The sequence below is a fragment of the Tachyglossus aculeatus genome, chromosome 2, assembly GCF_015852505.1.
Source record: "Tachyglossus aculeatus isolate mTacAcu1 chromosome 2, mTacAcu1.pri, whole genome shotgun sequence".
Lineage (NCBI taxonomy): Eukaryota > Metazoa > Chordata > Mammalia > Monotremata > Tachyglossidae > Tachyglossus > Tachyglossus aculeatus.
The window spans coordinates 138765321-138790821 of record NC_052067.1 but is presented as its reverse complement, the minus strand read 5'-3'; the positions used below and the strand labels follow the sequence as shown (position 1 = coordinate 138790821).

Below are 25501 nucleotides of genomic sequence, written 5' to 3'. Positions count from 1 at the left end.
CTAAGGTCACACAGCAGATAAGTGGCAGAGCTCTTATGGAAAAGTGGTGGGAAAGTTGTGGGGAAGAGAGTGTTTGGGAGGAAAATTCAGTTTGGAACATGGTGAGGTTAAACTGATGGCAGGATATTCAGGTAGGTATGTCTTGACAGCAGGAGGAAATGTGAGATGACGGAGAGGAGAAAGGTAAGGGCTGGAAAAGGAAATTTGAGAGTCATCCGTACAGAGAGGGTAACTGAAGCTAGGGGAGTGGGTGAGCTCCCTAAGGGAATGAATTGTAAATGGAAGCTAGAAAACAAAACAGCGTGGCCTAATGGGAAGAGTGTAGGACAGGGAGTCAGAGGCCCTGGGTTCTAATCCTGTCTCTGCCACTTGTCTACTGTGTGATCTTGGGTTAATCACTTAGCTTTTCTGTGCCTCAGGCTCCTCATCTGTAAAATGGGCAGATTGTGTCCCACCTGATTTACCCCAGGGCTTAGCACAATGCTAGATGCATAGTAAGCACTTACCAAATATCATTAAGAGAGTTGGAGGCCCAGAACTGAGCCTCGAGGGACTCCCACAGTTAGGGAGTGGGAGGCAGGTAGTGAAAAAGACCGAAAACGAACTGTCATAGCAATAGGAGGAGACCCGGGAGAGGACAGGGTCAGTGGAGCAAGGTTTGCTAAGTGTTTTCAGGGGAAGTATGTTGTCCGCAGTGTCAGAAGCCACTGAGAGGTCAAGGAGATTTGGGATGAAGTAGAATTCATTGGATTATTCAAGGAGGAAGTCACTGATGATGCTGGAAAGAACAGTTTCAGTGAAGTGGAGGGGGCGGGAGCCAGATGGCAGGGGTCTGGGAAGGAGGTGGAGGAAAGGAAGTGGAGACGGGGTGGGAAGGAAACAACTCGTTCCAGGAGTCGGACAGAAATGGAAGAGGGGAAGTAGGGTGATAGCTGGAAGGGACTGCAGGGTCCAGGGATGGGGTTTTTAGGATAGAAGATTCTTGAGTGTATTTGAAAGTGGAGGGGAAGGAGCCTTAGGAGAGTGAGCAGTCAGGGAGGGAAGAAAGGAGAGGGCAGGTGTTTTAATAACATGCAAAGAGATGGGGTTGGAGGTTGGAGGGGGTAGATTTCGAAAGGAGATGAGTGATCTTTTAGGAGATGGTAGGGAAGGATGAGGGAGTGGATTTGGGGCTGGAGAGGCTAGGGGGTGTTTATGCCTGATGGTTTTAATTTTGTCAATGAAGAAGTCGGCAAGGTCAACGGGGGCGAGAGGTGGGGAACTGGAGGAACTGGGGGTTTAAGGAGGGAGTCAAAAGTTAACAGCCCCTTGTCCCCCTTGTTCTCTCCCGCCCTGGCCAGCTGTTAGAAGTCAGGCCCAACGAGAGGGAAAGCTTCCCTGAGGCTGGCAGACCCCAAAACAGTGACCCTGAACAGGAATCACAAGCACAAAGCCCAGAAAGTGGCTGCCCTTCTCCCATTTTAGAGAGGGAAATATTGAGGCTAGAGGAAGCTGAGGAATCTGCCAGAGCCTCTCCACGCCCAGACTGAGAGTTTGACTCGGTTTCTTGGGCATCGTGGGAACACCGGGTCGCCTGAGAGGCAGTGGCCGGGGAAGGTTTGGGTCCAGAGATACACTGTGCTGAGGGCCAGAGAGAGGGATGTAGGAGTTTGCCGAATTCCCCAGATTTCCATTTGGCTTTGGAGACTGCCAATGGAGGGAAAATCCCTTGATTGCAGTTCTGGCAGAAGGTGGGCCTGAGGAATATGAAGACCCTGCTTCTCGCCTACCATGGTGGTTTTCTCAGCATTGAGAGAGCTCAACGAGTCATTTCTCACAGAACAAGACTCTGTCTCCTGGGTCCCCTGGCCTCAGAGCAGCCTCAGGGGGTGACGCCGGGGAGCCGACTTGTAGCTAGGCTCCTGGCCCATCGACCTTAGCAGTCAATCAATAAATCAAACAATGATATTTATTAAGCACTTACTGGATGCAGACCGTACTAAGCACTCAGGAGAGTCCAGTACAATAGAGTTGGTAGGCATGATCCCTGTCAACAAAGGAGCTTACAGTCTAGATGGGGAGACAGGTGTGAAAATAAATTATGGGTACGGAAAAAAGCAGAGTATAATAATAATAATAATGGTGGTATTTGTTAAGCGTGTACTATGTGCCAAGCACTTTTCTAAGCACTGGGGGGATACAAGGTGATCATGGTTGTCCCACGTGGGGCTCACAGTCTTAGTCCCCATTTTACAGATGAGGGAACTGAGGCCCAGAGAAGTTAAGTGACTTGCCCAAAGTCACACAGCTGACAAGTGGCGGAGCTGGGATTCGAACCCATGACCTCTGACTCCCAAGCCTGTGCTCTTTCCACTGAGCCACACTGCTTCTCTCTGCAATGCACAGTGCTTCTCACTGCAATCAAATACGATTGATTGATTCTCTTATGTACACAAGTGTCGTGGGGCTGGGTGACTATCAAAGTGCTTAAGGGTGCAGACCCAAGTGTGTAGGTGTCAAAGAGAGGAGGGCAAAAAGAGGAAATTTGTGAGCCAGCATACCTGGACTCTTCTGGTGGTATTTTCTGGAAGTGCTGGCCCTTGACTGGGGCAGCTGATGTCCAATCCTGCCGCAGATGTCCCTTGGTCTGACCACCCACCGCATCTGTGGGTGCGTTGCTAACGACAGGAGGGCTTTGGTCCGTTCCTTTGGCATGTGAACAGGAGAGCCTATGTTCCTGGGCTGGTGCATGTGCTGGGAGAGGCCTGCATGGCCTGAGTCTGAGTGGGCAAGGGCTTGCCACTGATCCTAACCCTTATCTTTGCCCTGACCTCCCATCCCGTCGCCTCCCCCCCAACCCTGCCACCCTCTCTGCCAATGGAGCAGGGAGATAAACCAAAAAGACTTAATAGGAGTGGAGAAGAGGCAGAGTACAGCAAGTTGATTAGTGGTCTTCCGACCGGGTCCCCCCACCAGCCCTGGGATCATCCAGAGTTGGCGAGAAAAGCAAACTGAGGCATGGGCCCTAAGGGTGGGAGTCCCGGAGGGCAGGGAGCCGGTCACTTGGTAATTCTGTAGTGCCCCAGGTAGCTGGCACAGTGCACCACACCAGATGAGCACACAGTGAATTGCGCTCTGCTACTTCTACTATGAGGAATAAGTGCTTCTGGGCCCCACAGTTTTTCCCAGAAAATGTCATCCTGAAATGTTACCACACTCTTCCTAATGGCAGCTCCCAGCCCTCCAAAGAAGATGCTCAAATGTTGATTGCCGTCTCACCCGGTTTCTCTGCCGCTCACATTCCCAACTTCCTGTTTCCCTGCAGCGTCATCAAGGTTCTGCTGGCAGCCGGCGCTGACCCGAACCTAGGCGATGAGTTCAGCAGTGTCTACAAGACCGCCAAGGAGCAGGGCATCCATTCCCTGGAAGGTCAGTAACAAGTCCCCTTTGGCCTCTTAGTCATCATTTGACTCTGGCTTTTTCCCAGAGGCTCCCTCCTGGGGTGTGCCGTGCCCCCTGAGCTAGTTATTCATTCTCTCTGGGCCTCAGTTCTCTCACTCGAAGAAGCCAGGGCTGTGAAATGGAGATCCAGCGAGGTGGTTGCTGGGGCCGGAAATGCTAAAGTGGGAAAAACAAAATTAATCAGGGTAGGGCTCCTTGAAGGCAGTGAGCAAGACGTTGCAGAGGGAGAGATGAGAATGAGGCTCAGTGAGCAGGTTTGCTTGAGAGGAATGGAGTGTGAGCTGGGATGTGTTGGGGGATGAGAGGGGATGGTAGGAGGGGGAGGGCTGATGGAGTGCTTTAAAGCAAATGGGCAGGACTCTGCTTGATGCAGCCATGGATGGGCAACCTTTGGAAGACTTGAGGAGTAGGGAGAAGTGTGCAGAACAGTGTTCTGGCTGGACCAACCCTGGGCTTTTCATCTTCATTTCTGCATCCTACTGCCTGCCCCATTCATACCAGGTTTTTTCTCCTTCTCCTCGTTCCCCTTCTCCTCCTGTTCTTTCTCCTCCTCCTCTTTTTCCTCTTTTCCCCATTCTACAAGGACCTCCAGTGGCTGCCCATCCATCTCCACATCAAACAGAAACTCCTTACTTTTGGCTTTAAAGCACTCAATCACCTTACCCCCTTCAACCTTAACTCTGATTTCCTATTATAACCGAGCCCGCATGCTTTGCTTCCCTAGTGCCAACCTACTCACTGTACTTTTATCTCATCTATCTCACCATCGACCCCTTGCCTGCATCCTGCCTCTGGCCTGAAACTCCCTTCCACTTCCTACCTGATAGACGGATTCCATCTCCCCACCCTCAAAGCCGTATTATGCACATCTCCTCCAAGAGGCCTTCCCCGACTAAACCCTCATTTCCTCTTCTCCCACTCTCTTCTGCATCGCCCTTCAACTCGGATTTGCACCCTGGCCAGAGATCATGTCTCTCAATTCTGCTACATTTTATTCTCCCAAGTGCTCTGCACACAGTAAGCACCCAGTAAATACAATTGATTGAGTTGGAAAATGGGGATTCAATCCCTGTTCTCCCTCCCCTTAGACTGTGAGCCCAGTGAAGGGCAGGAACCGTGTCCAACCTGGTTATGCTGGATCTTTCCCAGAACTTAGTACAGGGTTGGCACGTTGTAATCACTTAATGAGTACTACAATTATCAATTATTAATATTCTTATTAGAAGCAGCTCAACACAGTCCTGATCACACATGGAGCTCATAGTCTTAGTTCCCATCTGGTTGTCCAAGCAGGAAGAATGCAGATGGTTGCTCAGTTGCCATGACTGTCCATCAGTCTCCACGAGGGCCAGGGCAGCTGAAGGGGCCCAGGTGCGGCTAGTGGAGGTCAGATGGGCTCAGGAGAGGTGCCGGGTTTGGCTGAACCACCAGGCCCTGTGGGATGGGGACGGAAGAACCTGGATAGCCTGGGAAGGAGAGATGCAGCGAGCAGTGCTGGGTTTGGAGAGGGGCTCACGGAAATGGGGATCTTGCAGGTGATCCCCAGAGTGGGCCCCGTACCCACGAACTGCCTGAGTTTAGCTTCCAGATGAGGTGAGGGCAGAAAAAGGAAGCATTTTTCAGACAAACTCCCCCACCCACCCCATCCCCAGGTGTTGGTAATCGAGCCTGGTGATGGTGCTGATTAATTTGTCCTGAAAATGATTTTTTTTAAACCCTCCAACATGAAAATGATCTTTTTTAAACCCTCGACCCCCAGAAGATTTGCTGCTGCTGCAGCTTTCAGGACTTGAATGGTATTTATTCACTCTGCAGCGATAGGTCAGATTCATTTATCTATTTTGCTGGGTGCCCCTTTGAACTTCTGGGCTTGGCTTTCTAATTGCCGGGAGACCCATGTTCCCCGCCTCTGCCCTTGGGCTTGCTGAGTGTCTTTGGGGGCTGGGGCAGTAAGCAAAGAGGGAAGGCCACACTCCCAGCCCAGGCAGGGGACAGGGAGAAATGCTTATTAGCCTATGGTGTAATGGACAGGGAGGGGCAGTCAGTTAGCCTTATGGAGCAGGGGACAGGGAGGGGCCGTTAGTTATCCAGATGGGGGCAAGGGACAGGGAGGAGTGGTCAGCTGCTCTCCCTCTCTCAAGGAGCTTGTAAAAACCCGTGATATTGACTACTTATTTTTTTTTTTTTTTAATGAAGCACTTACTACACACCAGACACTGAACTAAGCTCTGGGGTAGGAACAAGATAATTAGGTTGGATATAGTCCTTGTCCCACTTGACACGGGGCTCAGAGTGTTAATTCCCATTTTACAGATGAGGTAACTGAGGCCCAGAAAAGTGAAGTGACTTGCCCAAAGTCACCCAATAAACATGTGGCAGTGCTGAGATTCGAACCCACGTCCTGTGACTATCCGGCCTGTGCTCTTTCCAGAAGGCCGTACTGCTTCTCATTCTGCCTGAAGGCCTCTGTGACCGGCTTGCCCTCACTGAACCTTCTAGCCCCGAGGCTCCGAAGCCTACTTTGCTGATGCCACCTCCAGGGAAAAGATTCGGCAAGCAGCCCTGATCCCTCTTGAGGGAAAAGTGTGCCGGGGTTGTTGGGGCCTGGGGGCCATCCCTTCTTTTTGCCATCTCTCTGGCTGCCAGGTGGATGCAACATTTCCGTAAAATGGGATTCTTGAGACTGTAAGGTCGTCATGGGCAGGAAACTGGTCCACCAACTCTGTTATGTTGTACTCTCACAAGTGCTTAGTATAGTGCCTAGAATAATGCTTCAGCGCTTAGAACAGTACTTTGCACATAGTAAGCGCTTAATAAATGCTATTATTATTATTATAGTACTCTGCACACAGTAAGTGTTCAATGAAGACCATTAATTGATCGATTGACTTAAAGGAAAGCGGGGGCGGGCATTGGGATGAGCAGTCAAGAAAAGAGGTAGCCCAGGGACCTAAGAAGCGTTTTGATCCAGGCTGCTGTCTCTCTCTCTATTGAGAACAAAAAAAAAGTCTTAGCTGCAGTTCAAACTGGGTTTAAGGTACAGCAGCAGGGATTTAGGTTAGACAGTCCTTGCTGCAGAGGAAGACTTGTGAAATCTGGAATCTCCTCCCTGGAGAGCAGAGAGAAGAGGAGAGACTCTATGTGGGCTGGGTTGGGAGCTGTCCTGCCCATGGACAGGGAGGTGGCTTAGATAATCTCTCCAGATCCTCAACCACCCTGTGGCTGTGGTTCGCGGGGAGCGGAAAGCAGCAGTATCCGGGACGCTGAGCGGAGGAGGCAGGGGGTCTCCTAGTCCTCAGAAGGAGCTTAACCATCAGTGCAGAACCATTGTCGTTTGATCAGGGTGGGATTTGACCGGGGTCTCCGGGGGCCTTTCCCAGTGCCGGTCCCCTGAGCATTAGGGAGCAGGGAGGGATTGTGATGAGGCAAGGGAAGAGAAGTCAGGGCACTCATTCTCTGCGGGCGACCCAGCCCTGATTCCTGATTCTCTCTTGCAGACAGGGCCAGGCACGCCTTGCTCCATTTCAAGGTCAGTCCCCTCCCTCCAGCTCCTGCTGCTTCTGTCCCAAAGGCCCTGCGGCCTGGTCCCAGAAGGAGCTCCCTTTCCCCACGGGGAGGGATGAGGATCGAATGGAGGTGGAGCTCAGAAGTTGGGCATTTCCCGGCGGGTAGAACGTTCCTTTCCTGGCCTTATTCCCAGAGCCAGGGAGGGCAGGGGAAGACATACCCAGTGCTTGGTGAGTCATTCAATCATTCATTCAATCGTATTTACTGAGCGCTTACTGTGTGCAGAGCACTGTACTAAGCGCTTGGGAAGTACAAGTTGGCAACATATAGAGACGGTCCCTACCCAACAAGCGGGCTCACAGTCAGCTTGGGCCTGGCGGCCAGAGGGCCAGTGGGACCCAAGCGACAGAGGCCCCGGGCCACGGTGCAGCGTGGGGGGTGTTGGAGGGGGCGGGATGGGAGCTGGAGCCGGCGAAGGAGCCCTCGCTGGCAAGGACGGGCGAGGGGGACGACGGACAGGTCCGAAACAACAGGAAAATATGAGCCGAGGACCGCCGAGCCCGCCTGCCTGAGAGCAGACTTTATTTAAGACAGAATAGATCAGCCAATAAAGTTAATTGTTTTCATCTCTCTTCAGCCCTTCAAACCAATATTTTTTGGTAGGGGGGGCCGGGGGAGAAAAGGCCAGGCGCATTAATTTTAGACTTGACATGTTTTATTAAAAAGAATAAATTCTGTTGCATTTATAAAAATCAAAAACGAGGAGGAAGCAGAACCCACTTTGTTTTGTGGGGCCTTTTTCAGCCAATTTACATATTTTGTGTAAAAATATTTTTTCATAAAAACTTCCAAATCAGGGACTCCGTCCCACACAGCACACAAAATATATTACCGACATTTATATGGATAGCAGGAAGGGGAGACAGAGGGCTGAAATTTTCCAGGCACCCAGTGATTGATGGTGGATGAGGCTTCCCCTGACGCTTTATTGAGTTTCCGATGATTATCTCTCACTGAGACATTTTTTACAGATGACGGCCAAGCTGTCACAACGGACCATGGGGGGAAAGAAACTCACAATAATAACACTTTAATCTTTTTACTGCACTGCTCCCTAGTAGCTCAGATTCATCTTCCCTGACGCACGCAGTTCATTATTCTGCCCCTCCCTAGATGGGAAATAAAGAAGAATAAATATATATATATATATGTTTTATATACACACACACACATACACACACACACAAACAGGCGCGCACACACTCTCGCACACTCACATGCACGGAGGATATAAAAAAAAGCCTCCCCAGAAAGGAGAGGTGTAGAATTTATTGTTCTTTTTGCAAGTGTTGAGGTTTATTAGTAGAGATGCTGGGTTGGCTTGGAATTGGCTATTAATTACAGCATTTTGTATTTGCTTTTTATGGCAACTCTTTAACATCTTTGGAAGGCGGGACGCTTTGCAGGAAGGTGTGGGAAACTCCGAGCACACACAGGGACCAACTTGGTCCGGATCCACCAGATGTCCAGGACCGCGTCCGGGCTGCTCCGGGCTCGTTTGTTGGGTGCTTCCCAGGCCGGTCTGACCTGCTGTCCCCTCCCAGGGGAACTTCCTCCAGGAAGCCTTCCCCGATCCAGTGATCGCGCCAGTCATATCAACCCACCTCCTGCCAGTAGCCCATCGGGTGTACTTCAGGCCTCTCCTTACCCGGGTCCCGGTGGATGGTTTTATCTCTAGATGATTTGGATATTCATCCGTACAGTCAGTCATTTGTTCAGCTGTTTCAATCTTTTGTGTTTGCCCCCGCTGTCTGCTTCAGACTTGTTCTTCCTCTGGCCTTCACTGTCTGTCCAGAATTTTGGTTTCTGTCTCTCCCGCACTGGGTCATATGCTGCTGGAAGGCAGGGAATGCGTGTTTTCATACAGTTGTAGTAATAATAATAATAGTAATAATAATATTCCTTAAGTCTTGCTCTGTGCCAAGCACTTTACTTAGCCCTGGGGGAGATACAAGATAATCAGGTCGGGCACAGTTCCTGTCTCTCTTCGGGCTCACAGTTTTAAGTAGGATGGGGAAACAGACATTGATTGAATGCCCATTGTGCAGATAAGGAAACTGAGGCCCAGAGAAATTAAGTGACTTGACCAAGGTCACACAGCAGGCGAGTGGTGAAGCTGGGATTATATTCCAGGTCGTCTGAGTCCCAGGCCCGGGCTGTTTTCACTGCTTCTCTCCCAAGCACTTAGTACAGTAAGTGTTCAAGAGCTACCATTGATTGATTGGTTGGGAGTGAGTAGGAGTGGGCTAAGTTCCCCAGGCCTGGTCTTAGGGAAAGTGGGGATAGTGCGGGTTCTCTCAGGGTAGGGGTTGTGTCAGCACAGCGATGAAGTGGTTAGGTGCTGGGTGCAGGGGAGGACCAAAACAAGGTAGAAGGCTTCAGGTTGGGTGGGGGCGTTATCCTGCCGGCCCTAGGGTTTCCTCATCGGTGATGGGTTAAGGGGGCAGTCGGGGGTCAGAGCTGCAGGTGAACTTGGTCTCGCTGGGGTCAGAGCCCAGAGGGGAGCCATTTCCCACTGCCAGCGGCGGCGAGGGGCCCAGGAGGCCTTGCCTGGTGACTCAGCAGGACACTGTTGATGACCAGACCAAAGCTCCTGAGCCGGAGTGACCAGACTAACCCCTGGGAAGGGATTTCCCCCTGAGAAGGACAGATGGCCCTTCCCTGGATTGAGGAAGCTCTTTCCGGCCCTCTGGCCGGCGGGCTGGACCCAGAACAGCCACGGGCCTTGGGATTGGGTGGCCAGCGGGGTGGGCCGAGCCCACATGTCCTCATGCGGGGCTAGGGTGTTCCCCCTGCCCCTCTCTGCAGGGCCCCCCCAGAGGCCTTGCCCGTGCCCATGCTGAACCTAGTTTACCTTCCTTCCTCAGGCACCCTCGAGCCAGAGACTCCCTCACTCCCAGGTGCTTCCAGGCTTGCAGCCCAGCGAGCAGTGAAGGAGCTGGGGCTGCCAGCCTGTCTGCCCCTGTAGTCAGTGCCCCCTGCGAGGGCCTCCCACCAGGGCTGGGGACGGAGGAGAGATGATCGCACTCCTTCTTGGCAGAATACAGGTGCTGCTCCTGGGCGGCGGAGTTAGAGATGGAAGGAGCCAAGGCTTACGAGTTCAGTGCTTGGCAACTGGGGGCTGGGCCGGAGCCAGAGATAGAGGCCGGACTGTATTTTGGGGCCTCTAAGCTTCCCTCCATTCATCCTGGCTCCCCCAAGCTTCACCCCCACCAACCTCCTAGCTTCCTGAGCCACCCAGCCACCTGTTACCGTGGCTTCACGGTTCTGATCTGCTCCTTTCCCTTCTCCCACTCCCCAGGGGCAGCAGAGGCCGCGGTCTCCCCGAGCTTTCTCAGGGAAAGGGATTTCAGGCCGTGCTCAGTGTGAAGAAGGGAGAGAATGACATGGGCCTGACTCAGCCTCCCAACCTGGCAATGCTGCAGTCAAACCAGCTGCGGGAAGGCAAACCAGCACCTCCTTCACCGGCCCCCAGAGGATCAAGCCCCCAGTTCTCCATGCAGCCAGGACAGCTGCCCGAGAGGAGCTGGCCCGGACCTGACACAACTGCCCTCTCTCCTCCCACCGCCCCACCTCTCTCCAGCCGCGCTCTCTGGCCCCAGGCGAGGCCAGGGAAGGGGCCCGGTCGGAGAGGTTTGATGGAGAGGTCAAGGGTGACACTCCAGCCTAGGGGATTTGTACCGAGCCCGAGGCAGTCAAATAGCGTTACCATCGACCCAGGCCCCAGTTCCGGCTGGCTGGGAGTGCAATTGAGGGTAGCAGCAATCGTCCCCGGCTGCGAATTTCCACTCAGCTCCTGAAAAATGGGCCTGGGGAAGCAGATTGGAAACGATGGGAGGGAGCTTTCGGGAGCTGGCTGGGGGCCTGCTGATGGTCTTTTGGGGGCTTCTGAGGGCTGCTAGGAACCTGCAGAAGGGTCTGTTGGGAGCCACTGGGGACTAGGTGGGGTCTGCTTTGTGCCTGCAGTGGGTATGTTGAGAGCTGCTTGGGCCCGTTAGGATCCTGCTGGAGGCCCACTGAGGGTTTGGCTTGGCCTAGTGGGTAAAGCAAACGTCTGGGAGTCAGAAGGCCATAGGTTCTAATCGTGACTCCGCCACTTGTCTGCTATGTCACCTTGGGCAAGTCACTTCACTGCTCTGTGCCTCAGTTACCTCATCTGTAAAATGGGGATTAAGATTGTGAGCCCCATGTGGGACATGGACTCTGTCCAATCCTGTTTGCTTGTATTCACCCCAGTGCTTAGTATAGTGCCTGGCACATAATAAGCACTTAACAAATACCACAGTTATTATTGGCTGGGAGCTGCTGGGAGCCTGGTCCTCCAGAGATCTCTGTGCAGCCCAAGCCTCGAGCTGACAGGCAAACTTCCTGGTGCCACAATGACTAATTGGACCATTGGGCCTCCCCATCTTTGTTCTCTTCAGGAGGGCGACTCCTTGGTGTAATAATAATAATTGTAGTATTTGTTAAGCGCTTACTGTGTGCCAGGCACTGTACTAAGCGCTGGGATGGTTACAAACGAATGAAGTTGGATACAATTCTGTCCCATGTAGGGCTCAGAGACTCAGTCCCCATTTTACAGCTGAAGTAACTGAGGCACAGAGAAGTAAAGTGACTTGCCCAAGATCACACAGCAGACAAGTGGCAGAGCTGGGGTTGGAACCCATGACCTCCTGACTTGTGGGTCTGTACTTCATCCACTACACCATGCTGCTTCTCTAAGGCTGGTGTCCAGCCTCCATGCTTATAGATTTACAATGCCTCCAGGAAGACCTCCCAGGTTAACCTTGCTTGACTGTGGCTCTCTGCAAATTGCACATTGAGGGTTCCTCGTGACTTGTGTTTATGTATCTTTTGGTGGTTTCTATGCGTCTTTTGCATACTTCTTATCGTCTTTGGGCCTTTGTCTGTCCATTGCCCCCATCTGACTGTCATCTCCTCAAGGGCAGGGGTTTATGTCTTTTCTTTCTTCCATCCCAACAGCACCCGATGGAGAAACAGGTAGACTGAGGCCCTGCAGGTCCCACAGCAGAATGGGGAGTGAGTGAAAGGTCATGGGTGCTGCCCCTCTGTCATGAGTTAATAATAATAATAATAATAATAATGGCATTTGTTAAGCACTTACTATGTGCAGAACACTGTTCTAAGCACTGGGGGGGATACAGGTGATCAAGTTGTCCCATGACCTCTGACTCCAAAGCCCATGCTCTTTCCACTGAGCCACGCTTGGTCAGGTGTGCTCACGAGAAGCAAGATGGCCTAGTGGATAGAGCACAGGAAGGACCTGGGTTCTAATCCTGGCTCCACCACCTGTCTACCCTGTGACTGTGGGCAAGTCCATTAACTTCTCTTTACCTCGGTCACCTCATCTGTAGAATGGGGATTAAGACTGTGAGACATGGATTGGATCCAGCTTGATTAGCTTGTATCTATCCCAGCACTTAGTATAGTCCTGGAACATAAGTAAGCGCTTAACAAATACCTTTTTTCTCTTTTTCTTCAAAAGATGACCCAAGCCTGTTGGGTTGAGCCCAGCATTTTAAGGGACTCAGTCTACTCTCGCCCTCCTACCTAGCTTCACTGATCTCCTACTACAGCCCAGCCTACACACTTCACTCATCTAACACCTACCTACGCACTGTACCTCAATTCTGTCTGGTTATTTTATTCCCTCCCTCTGTCCTGGAACTCCCTTCCCTTCATATCTGTAGACCACCAGTCGCTGCACCTTCAAGTCACATTTCCAAGAAGTCTTCCCTGACTAAGCCCTCATTTCCCCACCCGATCTGCCCTCCCTTCTGTCGCCCATGAACTTGAACCTGTATTCCCTGAGTACTCTGATAATCTGTACCCCAGCCCCACAGCACTTATGTACATGTCCTTATATGCAGTTGCTTCCCCCTGCCTGTAATTTATTTTATATTTGAAGCAGTGTGTCATAGTGGATAGAGTATGGGCCTGAGAGTCGGAGAGACCTGGGTTCTAATTATGACTCTAATTATGGCTCAATAAATACAGTCAATTGGCGTAACTGCTAGGAAGGCCAGTGCTTCCTAGCCATCGGCTGCTGTGGGTTTGAGTGAGAAGCAGCGTGGCTCAGTGGAAAGAGCCCGGGCTTGGGAGTCGGAGGTTGTGGGTTCTAATCCCGGCTTCACCACTTGTCAGCTGTGTGACTTCGGGCAAGTCACTTAACTTCTCTGGGCCTCAGTTACCTCATCTGTAAAATGGGGATTAAGACTGTAAGCCCCATCTGGGACAACCTGATTACCTTGTATCTCCCCCAGCGCTTAGAACAGTGCTTGGCACATAGTAAGTGCTTAACAGATGCTATTATTATTATTATCATTATGCTCTGTTGGGTTTGTTTGAGAGCCAGAGAAGTGCAGTAGAGCCAACGGTGTCAACAGTGTTGAAAGAGTACAATATAACAATGAACAGACATAGTCCCTGCCCACTCTGAGCTTACGGTCTAGAGTGGGGGAGACAGACATCAATTCAAATGAATAAATTACAGATATATAAATAGATTACAGCTGTAGGGGAGCAGCTCCCAGGACCCCGCCTTGGGGCAGTCCCTCCCCATCCTCGATGCTGGAAACAGGCTCTTCACTTAGCCCACATGCCTCCAGCCCCAGCACTCAGTTCTTCATTCATTCATTCATTCAATCATATTTATTGAGCGCTTACTGTGTGCAGAGCACTGTACTAAGCACTTGGGAAGTACAAGTTGGCAACAGAAGTCTTCCAAAAGAGAAGCAGCGTGGCTCAGTGGAAAGAGCTTGGGCTTTGGAGTCAGAGGTTGTGGGTTCAAATTCCGGCTCCTCCAGTTGTCAGCTGTGTGACTTTGGGCAAGTCACTTAGCTTCTCTGGGCCTCAGTTCCCTCATCTGTAAAATGGGGATTAAGACTGTGAGCCCACCATGGGACAACCTGATCACCTTGTAACCTCCACAGTGCTTTGCTCATAATAAGTGGTTAATAAATGCCATCATTATTACTATTATTATTATCTTCAAGACTGTGAGCCCACTGTTGGGTAGGGACCGTCTCTATCTGTTGCCAACTTGTACTTCCCAAGTGCTTAGTACAGTGCTCTGCACACAGTAAGCCCTCAATAAAGACGATTGAATGAATGAATGAAAAGACTACGGAGGGATGAGGAGGCTGCTATGGCAGGCCCCAAGAAGAGGATGTTCTCTGCCTCGGAGGGATCCTGGGGCAGTGAGTTCCCGGGCAGAGGGAGGCAGGGTGGTGCTGGCTTCTGGCTGCCCACCTTGAGGTCTGCCCAGGTGGATGGTGTGCCAGCCAGTATCAGCCTTAGTGCCCTTGCAGAGGACAGGGCAGCCCCAGGAGCCTGAGTTCAGACAAGAAGGAATGACCCCCTTCCCCAAAGTTCTCCCTTAGATCCACTTCTGCCCTTGAGACCAGCCCAGTGAAGAACCAGGGAAGCAGTGTGGCATAGTGGAAAGAACACGGGTGTGAAAGTCAGAGGACCTGGGTTCTAATCCCAACTCTGCCACTTACTGCTCTGTGACCACGGGCAAGACATTAAACTTAGACTGTGAGCCTTTTAGACTGTGAGCCCACTGTTGGGTAGGGACTGTCTGTATATGTTGCTAATTTGTACTTCCCAAGTGCTTAGTACAGTCAGTGCTCTGCACATAGTAAGCGCTCAATAAATACGATTGATGATGATGATGATGATGAACTTTCCTCATCTGTAAATTGAGGATTCACTACTGTTCTCCCTTCCCTTTAGACTGTGAGCCCCATGCGGCACAGAGCTGGTGTCCAACCTTGATTATCTTGTGTCTACCCCAGCACTCGGTACAACTTGTACTTCCCAAGGGCTTAGTACAGTGCTCTGCACACAGTAAGCGCTCAATAAATATGATTAAATGAATGAATGAATGCAGTAAGCACTTAACAAATACCACAGTGATTATTACTGTTAGTGCCCAGTGCAGAGGGCCAGGTAAATCCATATCGAAACCCAGCGGTTCCCAGCTTCAGTCAGTTGTATTTATTGAGCACTTACTGTTTGCAAAGCACTGTACTAAGTGCTGGATAGCGTACAGTATAGCAATATAAAAGACACATTGCCGGCGCACAGCAAACTTACAATCTAGAGGGGGAGACAAACATTAATATAAATAAATAAATGACAGATATGTACATAAGTACTGTGGAGCTGGGAGGGGGGATGAATAAAGAAGAATAAAGATGAATTAGAGAAGCAGCATGTCTCAGTGGAAAGAGCCCGGGCTTTGGAGTCAGAGGTCATGGGTTCAAATCCCAGCTCTGCCAATTGTCAGCTGTGTGACTTTGGGCAAGTCACTTAACTTCTCTGTGCCTCAGTTCCCTCATCTGTAAAATGGGGATTAAGACTGTGAGCCCCACGTGGGACAACCTGGTCACCTTGTATCCCCCCAGCGCTTAGAACAGTGCTTTGCACATAGTAAGTGCTTAACAAATACCATTATTATTATTATTGTTATTATTAAAGGGAGCAAGTCAGGGTGACGTAAAAGGGAGTGGGAGAAGAGGGAAGGCCTCTTAGAGGAGATGTGCCTTCAGTAAGGCTTTGAAGGTGGGGAGGGTAATTGTGTATCAGATAGGAGGGAGAGTATTACAAGCAGGACTTGGGCGAGAGGTCAGCCACAAGGTAGGGGAGATTGAGGTAGAGTAAGAAGGTTGTCTTTAGAGGAGTGAAGGGTATGAGCTGGGTTGTGGTAGGAGAGTACTGAGATAAGGTAGGAGGAGGCCAGGTGATTGCTTTAAAGCTGTTGGTAAGGAGTTTTTGTTTGATATGGAGGTGGATGGGCAGCCACTGGAGGCTCTTGAGGAGAAGGGAAACCTGGCCTGAACATTTATTTTTATAGAAAAGAGATCGGGGCAGCGGAGTGAAGAATGGACTGGAGTGGGGAGAAACGGGAGGCAAGGAGGTCAGCAAGGAGGCTGATACGTAATCAATCAATCAATGGTATTTATTGAGCGCTTACTGTGTGCAGAGCACTGTACTAAGCACTTAGGAAGTACAAGTTGGCAACACATAGAGACAGTCCCTACCCAACAGTGGGCTCACAGTCTAGAAGGGGGTGACAGAGAACAAAACAAAACATATTAACAAAATAAAATAAATAGAATAGATATGTACAAGTAAAATAAGTAAATAGAGTAATGAATATGTACAAACATATATGCATATATACAGGTGCTGTGGGGAAAGGAAGGAGGTAAGGCGGGAGAGGGGGAGGAGGGGGAGAGGAAGGAGGGGGCTCAGTCTGGGAAGGCCTCCTGGAGGAGGTGAGCTCTCAGTAGGGCCTTGAAGGGAGGAAGAGAGCTAGCTTGGCAGATGTGGGGAGGAGGGGCATTCCAGGCCAGGGGGTGTATGGCGGATGTGTAGTGGGCCAAAAGCGAGTAAAATTGAGGAGCTGGATGTTCCCCAGTACTGCAGGGGCGAGATCCAATTTTGCTTCATAAAACCAAGTAACTAAGCAGAAGCCATCATGAGGCCAAAATGAAAGGGTTCTGCTGAAGCGGTAGCCAGCCGAGACTAGATGGCTCCATCTTCACACCTCCTAAAGATGATTTCTTCCTTTGTCATTGGCAGGCATTGACTAAAAATGTTTGTCCATGGGGTGTGATGAAACCAATCCAATAATCTGTTTTTAACGCCCAACTCCTCCTCTAAACTCCTTGCGGGCAGGGGTCCCATCTACCAACTATGTTGGAGTGTACCCTCCCGAGCGTTTTGTACGGGGCTCTCCACAAAGCAAGCGAGCGCTCAGTACATAGCAGAGGTCAATCGATAACCGTCGACAGATAAGCAGTACGGCATAGGGATAGGGCACGGGCCTGGGAATCACAAGGTTTGCTGCCATTTGTCTGCTGCATGACCTTGGGCGAGTCACTTAAGGATAAGAACTTGGACTAACATGGTAGCAGTGCGTATGAAGAGAAAAGGGCAGATTTTGGCTATGTCCTGAAGGTTGAGCTGACGGGATTTAGTAATGGATTAATTTCGTGGGTTGAATGATAGGAGTTAAGGATAATGCCAAGATTATGGGCTTGAGACAGGAAGGATGGTGGCGATGTCTACAAAGATGGGAAAGTCAGGGGAAGGACAGGGTTTGGGTGGATAGTTAAGGAGTTCTGTTTTAGACATGTTAAGTTTGAGGTAATGGTGGGACATCCGAGTAGAGATGTCTTGAAGGCAGGAAGAAACGCGAGACTGCAGGAGGGAGAGAGATCAGGGCTGGAGAGGTAGATTTGGGTGTCATTGTGTAAAGGTGGTAGTTGAAGCCTTGGGGGTGAATGAGTTCTTCAAGGGTGTGGGTGTAGATGGAGAATAGAAGGGGACCCAGAACTGAATCTTGAAGGACCCCACAGTTCTGGGGTGCGTGGCAGAGGAGGAGCCCACGAAGGAGACTGAGAATGAACGGTGAGAGAAATGAGGCGAACCAGAACAGAGTCAGGGAAACTGAGGTAGGATAACGTTTCCCGGAGAAGGGGGTGGTTGACAGTGTCAGAGACAGCTGATTGAGGCTTTTGGATTTAGCAAGAAGGAGATCATTGGTGACCTTTGATAAGGTGGTCTCTATGGAGCAAAGGGGACAGAAGCCAAATTGGAGGGGGTCAAGACAGCGGGTACAGACAACTCATTCAGGGAGTTTGGAGAGGAATGGTAAGAGGGAGATGGGGTCAAAGAAGGGGATGGGGACACATGGACATTTTTGTAAGCAGTGGGGAAGAAGCCATTGGGCTACTTGGAGCAGTTGAAAATGTCAGTTAGGGAAGGGAGAAGGGAGGGGACAAGTGTTTTGGTAAGGTGCGAAGGGATGGGATCGGATGGGCAGGTGGAGGGAGTGGATTTTGAGAGAAGGCAGGAGATCTCTTGATACTGCTGGGAAAGATGGGAAAATTGAAAAAGGGGCAGGTTGGGGGAGAGACTGGAGAGGGGCAGGGAATATTTTAGGGAGATCACACCCGATAGTTTCAGTCTTCTAAATAAAGTAGATGGCCAGGTAATCAGGGGCAAAGATTGGGGTTGGCGGAGGGACAGGCGGCTTGAGGAGGAAGTTAGTGAAGGCAATGGGCATGGGTGTCAATAAAGATGGAGAAATAATTTTGTCAGGCAGAGTTAAAGCATGTAAGGAAAAACTTGAAGTGGATGAGGTCGGCGTGATATCTAGATTTCCGCCAGCAGTGCTCATTCATTCCTTCATTCAGTCGTATTTATTGAGCACTGTACTCTGTGGTTCATGAACAAGAGCGAAGGAGGCAGACTGTGGATATGATGCAGGAGAAGCTCCCTCTCCAGAAAAGCTAGGTCTTCAAATGTGCAGGTGTCCCCAACATCCAACCCCACTGCCCCCCCTCTCTGGGCAGACCACAGGAGACCCGCCTCCAGGGTCACGGTGGGAGCAGTGACCCCGAAACCCACCTGCTGGACCAAAACTAATAAAAACTGCAATGACCCAGAACAGGCGGCCCCACCCCCGCCCCGAACGGGCAGGAGTCCCCATCCTTCCCCTCCGCCCCCGATGGGCACCCGACAGATCTTCCTGGGCAATTTGGATTTCTACCCCAACTTCTAGGGCAAGGCCCAAGAAGCAGGGGACACGCACCCTCTCATACTTGCTGGGGTGGCACTGGCCCCACTTTTAATTAGCCTGTACCCTGGTTGGTGTGGGGGCGGAGGCCCGTTCCCCACAAGAGGCCGGGACGGTAGTTTCTACAGGTCGACCGGAGAGCCCCTTGAGAGGTCTGAGTTTTGACTGTACAACATTTTCCCTGCATAAAGAGACAAGTCGCTGTGCAGAGAGATCGCCTCGATTCCAAGGTGCCTGATGGGTTTGCTTTGTTTCTCTGTTCCCCCCCCCACCCCCCGACCCCACCCCAGTCCTAGTGACCCGGGAAGACGACTTCAACAACCGCCTGAACAACCGGGCCAGCTTCAGGGGCTGCACGGCTCTGCACTACGCCGTCCTCGCCGATGACTACCGGACCGTCAGGGAGCTACTGGAGGGAGGTGAGGCCAGGCGGCCAGGGCAACGGCTCGGTTGTGTGCTGGGCCAGAACGGGGGATCTGGACCGATTCGGGGAAGGGGATGTTGTCAGGGAAGACTTCTTGGAGGATGAGGAGAAGGAGGAGGAGACCAGTGACTGTACTTGAAAGGAGGAGTGGGAGGCTGTCCCAGCCCTGAGAGGTGGTTGAGGGCAGGGCTTGGAAGAGGGAGTCCTTCTCGGGAGTAGAGGGAGAGCAGGGTGCAGTTGGTTCTTCTAGTTCATTCATTCAGTTGTGTTTATAAAGTGCTTACTGTATGCAGAGCACTGAACTAAGTGCTTGGGAAAGTACAGTACAACAGTTAACAGTGACATTCCCTGCCCGCAACGAGCTCATAGTCTAGTAAAAGGGAAGGGATGACAGAGTTCCAGGGGGCAGCTGGGTGAGCCTATGCAGGCATGTTCTGCCTGGAATGCTTCTGGCAAGGGGCGAGGACAAGTCACAGGGTCTGCTTCCAGCTTCAGTGACAGAAAGAGGAAGCAGGGCCCAAAGCTCCGGTGATCGTGCCAGGGAGGGCTTTGGATTGGGCCTGCCCAGGTCCGTTCCGGCCAGCGGCCAGAGTCGGCTCCGGTAGAGTGCTCTCTGCTTAGTACAGTGCTCTGCACACAGTAAGCGCTCAATAAATACGATTGATTGACCTCCCGAGAGCCTCCAGGGCATCGGGAGACCATTCTGCCCCTCCGTGGGCAGCTGCCGGAGTGGGAACCGGGGTCGGGGCCGAGCATTGTTCTCCTCGGACAAAGCCTTTGGCTCTCGGGGTGCCGGCCTGCCGGAGGTGGGGGTCAGATCGCTTAACATGTTCCCTTTTCTGCTCAGTGGGGTTTTCTTGGCTCTAATTGACACTGTCGCCTCCCCGCCCCTCCCTCGGGGCATTATCCCTCCGTCCCGGGGTCCGGCGCCTGCCACTCAGGCACATCCCCGCAACACCGCTAGCCGACGTGAAGGCAGAGCGCAGCTTTGCTTGACGGAGCTCCCAGATCTCCCGGGCAGGGATCGAACACCTTTTAAATAGCGTCCATCCTGGGCCTTTTGTGAAGATAATTTCACTGTGCGGTTGGCCCCATTGACACGATGGGGTAGGGTGTTTCCTGTGTGCTGACATGGAACAGACCCCATCCCGCCTCCTCTTCCTCCTCCTCTCCGCCTCCCCCCACCCCTTCCCTCCACCTGCCTTTTTAACAGAGTGTCCATTTACACTCCCCAACCCTTCCTCCCGGCTGACCGCGCAGCCCCCCCAGGCCAAAGCCATTAACTCTCCCGTCTCCATCTCGGCTGCTTAAACAAGTGCCTGTTATTCTATCCCTGCTGGGAGAGAGGCCCCGTGCCTGACCACAGTCTGCCTTCCCCTCCTGACCTCATCTCCCCTTTCCCGGCCTGTTCCCGACCCCACATGGCCCGGCTGGGTGTGTGTGTCCAGCGGACCGTGAGCCCGGCCCTGCCCGTCAAGGTTCCCGCCTGGGCTGACACGCCCCAGGGGAGTAGCCAGGGCGGGCCTGTGGTTTAGTACAGGACTCTGCACACAGTAAGCACTCAATAAATACGATTAAATTGAATGAATGAATGAATGAATGAATGGACCAGTTGCCTACAGAGAGTCGCTGACCCTGGACCTTGTTCAGAGGGCTGCTGCAGTTTAGCATCTTCCTCTGAATGCCTCCCCCAGCCAAGCTCAGCATAGCGGTGGCTATGGCCAGAACGTCCACAGTGCTGTCATGTTGCTCTGAACGGGATTCCTGGGAATCCTAGGGGTGTTGAGCCTGTCCTCGGACCTGGGCGGATCCCGATGGTCCGCTCCCCAAAGAGCAGAGGTGGAGGAGGTGTCCGGCGGTGGCACACCCTCCTCATGTGACCTGCTGGCCATCCCGCCTCAATCAATCAGTGGTATTTACTGAGCACTTACTCTGGGCAGAGCACTAAATTAAACTCTTGGGAGAGTACAGTGCAACAGGGTAAATAGACATGATCCCCAGCCAGAAGGTAATTACAACCTAGCCAGAGAGGCAGACAGTAAAATAAGCTACAGAGAGAGGAAGCGGCAGAGTATAAATAGTAGTAATAGTATTTATTAAACACTTATTTTGTGTGCAGAGCATTGCACAGAAACAGCATGCTTTAGTGGATAGAGCACAGGACTGGGAGTCAGACGGTCATGGGTTCTTATCCGGGCTCTGTCACTTGTCGGCTGTATGACCTTGGGCAAGTCACTTAATTTCTGTGCCTCAGGTCCCTCATCTGAGAGATGAAGAGAAGCAGCGTGGTTCAGTTGAAAGAGCCCGGGCTTTGGAGTCAGAGGTCATGGGTTCAAATACCGGCTCCGCCAACTGTCAGCTGTGTGACTTTGGGCAAGTCACTTCACTTCTCTGTGCCTCAGTTACCTCATCTGTAAAATGGGAATTAAAACTGTGAGCCCCCCATGGGACAACCTGATCATCTTGTAACCTCCCCAGCGCTTAGAACAGAGCTTTGCACATAGTAAGCGCTTAACAAATACCATCATTATTATTATTATTATCTGTAAAATGGAGATTAAGAGTGTGAGCCCCATGTGTCCAATTGTCCAACCCAGTTATTTCATATCTACCCCAGTGCTTAGAACAGTGCCTGGCATATAGTAAGCGCCTTATTATTATTATTATTATTATTATTATTATTATTATTATTATCATTACTAAGCCCTGGAAGGGAATGCACAAGTGACACATTGCCTGTCTCTCGGGGGGGCTCACAGTCTAAGAAAGGCTATGTACAGTGCTTTGCACATAGTAAGCGCTAAACAAATACCATCATTATTATCATTATTATTATTACATAAGCAGATTTGTACAGAGAAGCAGCGGGACTCAGTGGAAAGAGCCCGGACTTAGGAGTCAGAGGTCATGGGTTCAAATCCCGGCTGCGCCATGTGTCAGCTGTGTGACTTTGGGCAAGTCACTTAACTTTTCTGTGCCTCAGTTCCCTCATATGTAAAATAGGGATGAAGACTGTGAGCCCCACGAGGGACAACCTGATCACCTTATATCCTCCCCAGCACTTAGAACAGTGCTTTGCACAAAGTAAGCACCTAACAAATGCCATCATAAGGGCAATGGGAGTGGGGAGGGAGTATTCAAGTAGTTAGAAGATACAGTCCCAAGTGTATAGCCCCTGGAGAAGAGAGAAAAAATAGGATGGGGAGATGAGAGGTTAGCTCGAGGAAGGCTTCCTGGGGGGAGGTCTGATTTTAGTAGGGCTTTTAAGATGGGGAGAGGAGTGACCTGTTGGTAATGAAGGGGAGGGAATTTGAAGCAGGAGGGAGGAAGTGAGCAAGGGATCGGCAGCGAGAGAGACGAGACCAAGGCACAGTGAGGAGGTTGGAGGTAGAGGAGCCGAGTGTCCAGGCAAGGATATAGTGGTGAAGACTGTAAGCTCGCTGTGAGCAGGGAGTAAATCTGTTATATTGCTATATTCTACTCTCCCCAGTGCTTAGTACAGTGCTCTGCACACAGTAAGCACTCAAAAAATACAATTGACTGACTGAAGAGCAAGAACAGGGAAAAGGGAAAGAGCGGATTGAGGGCCGTAAAACAGAAGGTGAGGAGTTTGTGCTTGATGGGGAAATGGGTGGGCAACTATTGGTGGCATTCGAGGAATGGGGAGATGTATGCAGAACAATTGTTTTAGAAAAATGAGCCGGGCAGCAAAGTGAAATATGGACTGGAGAGAGAGACAGGAGGCAGGGAGGCCAGTGAGGAGGCTGTTGCAGAAGATGAGACAGGATATGAGAAGTGCTTAGACCAGCAGAGTAGCAATCTGGATGGCGAGGAAGAGATGGATTCTAGTCAGTCAGTCAGTCATATTTATTGAGTGATTTTTGTGTGCAGGGCCCTGTAAGTGCTGGGGAGAGTACAATATAACAGACATATCCCCTTCCCACGACCACCTTACAGTCTAGAGGAGGAGACAGACATTAATATAAATAAATGACAGATATGTACGCAAGTGCTGTGAGGCTGCGGGTTGGGGAGTAAAGGGAGCAAGTCAGTGCAATGCAGGAGGGAGTGGGAGAAGAGGAAACGAGGGCTTAGGTGAAGGTAGACTGGGACAGACTGAATATGTGGATTGAAGGAGAGGAATGAATTGAGGACAAGGGTCTGCTGTGCCGTTCAGCTTCCTTCCCCGGGCTTCGGGCAGAACTGCCAGGAAGTCTGATGGGACTGAGGAACTCGCTGGGAGGTGGAGGTCTTCGGCGCTCCCTGGCTCCCACGGAACCACGCCAACCCTCTGTCCTTGCATCTGAGTCCCTCTCCTGGTGTCCAACTTCCGTCCTTTCCCCCGCCACCATCTCCCGTCTGTTTTGGCTTGAGCGGGGCCTTCTGCTGTGGTGTCTGAGTCCAGACCTTGGAGTCAAGAGGACTTGGGTTCTAATCCTGACCCCACCACTTTCCTGCTCTGTGACCTTGGAAAGTCACTTTTCAGCACCTCGGTCGCCATATCTGTAAAATGGGGATTTTGATCAATTAATGGTATATTTTGAGAGCATAGTATGTGCAGAGTATTCTACTAAGCGCTTGGGAGAGTACAACACAATACCCGTTTTCCCTCTTGTTCAGATGTGAGCCCAAGGTGGGACAGGGACCTGATAATCTTATCTCTACAAAGCGCTTAGCAGTGAGCTTGGCACATTGTTTAAGTGCTTAACAAATCCCACAATTATTATGATTAATACCCAGTTCTCCCACCCCCTCTCACTGTTAGCTTCAGTCTGGGGTACTCTTAGGCTAACAGGAGTCCCAATTGAGCAGCCACCTCAACAGTGGCCTCCTATCGGTCCTGCCGGGCTCACCTGGCCCTGTCATGGGGTTGAGTGTTGTTCATGCGGATCCTCTCCATCCCCATCCTTCTTCCCATTCCTCTGACACTGCAGGTCCTTTCTGAAGCAGGATAGCAGCTTTGCTCTTAGGGCCAGGAAATCTAGCTCAGTTCCCCCTTTGACCCCAAATTGTGTTTCCTTTTTCCTGTTCCACTTAGCTGAGCTCTATCCATCACCCTCTCAGAGCGCGTCGGCGAGGAGTCCAGCTTGTAGGCCTCTGGCCTTCCCAGGGAGTGCATGTCCTCACTCTCTCTGTCTCTCTCCCTCTCCCTCTGCCCATCTCTCCTTCTCTCTCCCTCCCCCCCAGGTACTTCCTGGACCTCCTAAGGAAAGGGGGGTTGCCGCCAGTCCAGACCTCAGGCAATTTCCCCCTGATATTTCATCCCTAGGACACTGGAGTTTCAATCAATCAATCAATTGCATTTATTGGGCACTGTACTAAGCGCTTGGTAGAGTACAATACAATACAAAAGAATTAGCAGACACAGTCCCTGCCCATAACGAGCTTACAGTCTAGAGAGGGAAACATACCTTAATGTGAATAAATAACTTATTTAAAGTAATTTAAAGATATGTACATAAGTGCTGTGGGACTGGAGGTGAAGTGAATAGATGTCACAGAAGGGAGAGCGAGCCGGAGAAAAGAGGGATTAATCGGGGAAGGTCTCTTGGAGAAGACGTGACCTTAATTCTCTGAAGGTAGAGAGAGTGGTGGTCTGGTGTAAATGGAGGAGGAGGGGGAGGATGTGGGAAAGGAGTTGGCAGTGAGATGGACGAGATTGGGGCACAGTCCTTCCTCTTTCCCATTCTGGGGTCCTCTGCTCCCACTTCCCTGGCCGGCGTGAAAATTACCCAGTCCTTGGGGCTCACCAGCCCCTGTCCAGACACAGGCCCCAACCCCAGCTCCAAACCCAGTCCAGTTCCAACCCCAACCCAGCAATTTCTCATCGCCTTGCTCCCGAGTTACCCCTTCCCCTTCTGCCTGGCCTCAGGCTGGCTTATTCTCCTTTTTAGCTCCTAATGCTTCTCCCAGTCAAGCATTTCAGGGCATTCCGTGAAAATACCACATAAATACCCCAAGTGAGGATGAGGGAGCCGTTTGCATCCACGGATCGGGACCGAGTTGGTCTGCCGCCCCAGGCCCGGTGTGACCCGCGGAGCCGTGAGTGGCCGCGATACAGGAAAGGCAAGGCTGACTTTGTGCCCTTGCCCCGTTGCCTATCAGGGAGACCCAGACCCAGCCGAACCACAACCAGCCCCGCGGCAGGCTGCAAGGGGGAGGGAGGTGACTTAACTTAGCCCTTAGGGATTCTGGAAAAGCGCGTGCTGGCCCTGTAATATTATTTCTCTCCAACGCGGGAATGGGTCTCGTCAGCTCATCAATCAGGTAATCTCTTCAGGCTGCACCTGAGGACTCCTGAGCATGTGCAGATGGCGGGGGACTGACAGCAGAGGAGTGGAGACGTGGCCCAGGGAACGCCTAGGGGGAGGAGGGGCTGAGAGGCTCCCTCAGAGACCTCAGCAACAAATACACACCTTCCACCGGACTGTCAGCCCCTTGAGGGCAGGGGCTGG

The 25501-nt window shown here is 51.4% G+C and overlaps 1 protein-coding gene across 1 annotated transcript in view; it reads left to right on the top strand.

Annotated features, from left to right (window-relative positions):
* Positions 1–25501, top strand: part of CLPB (caseinolytic mitochondrial matrix peptidase chaperone subunit B) — a 144881-nt gene that overhangs the window by 46821 nt on the left and 72559 nt on the right. Inside the window, exons 5-6 of the mRNA XM_038765061.1 lie at positions 3305–3408; positions 18913–19041. Of these exons, the coding sequence (XP_038620989.1) occupies positions 3305–3408; positions 18913–19041 (233 nt within the window). The remainder of the gene's footprint in view (positions 1–3304; positions 3409–18912; positions 19042–25501) is intronic.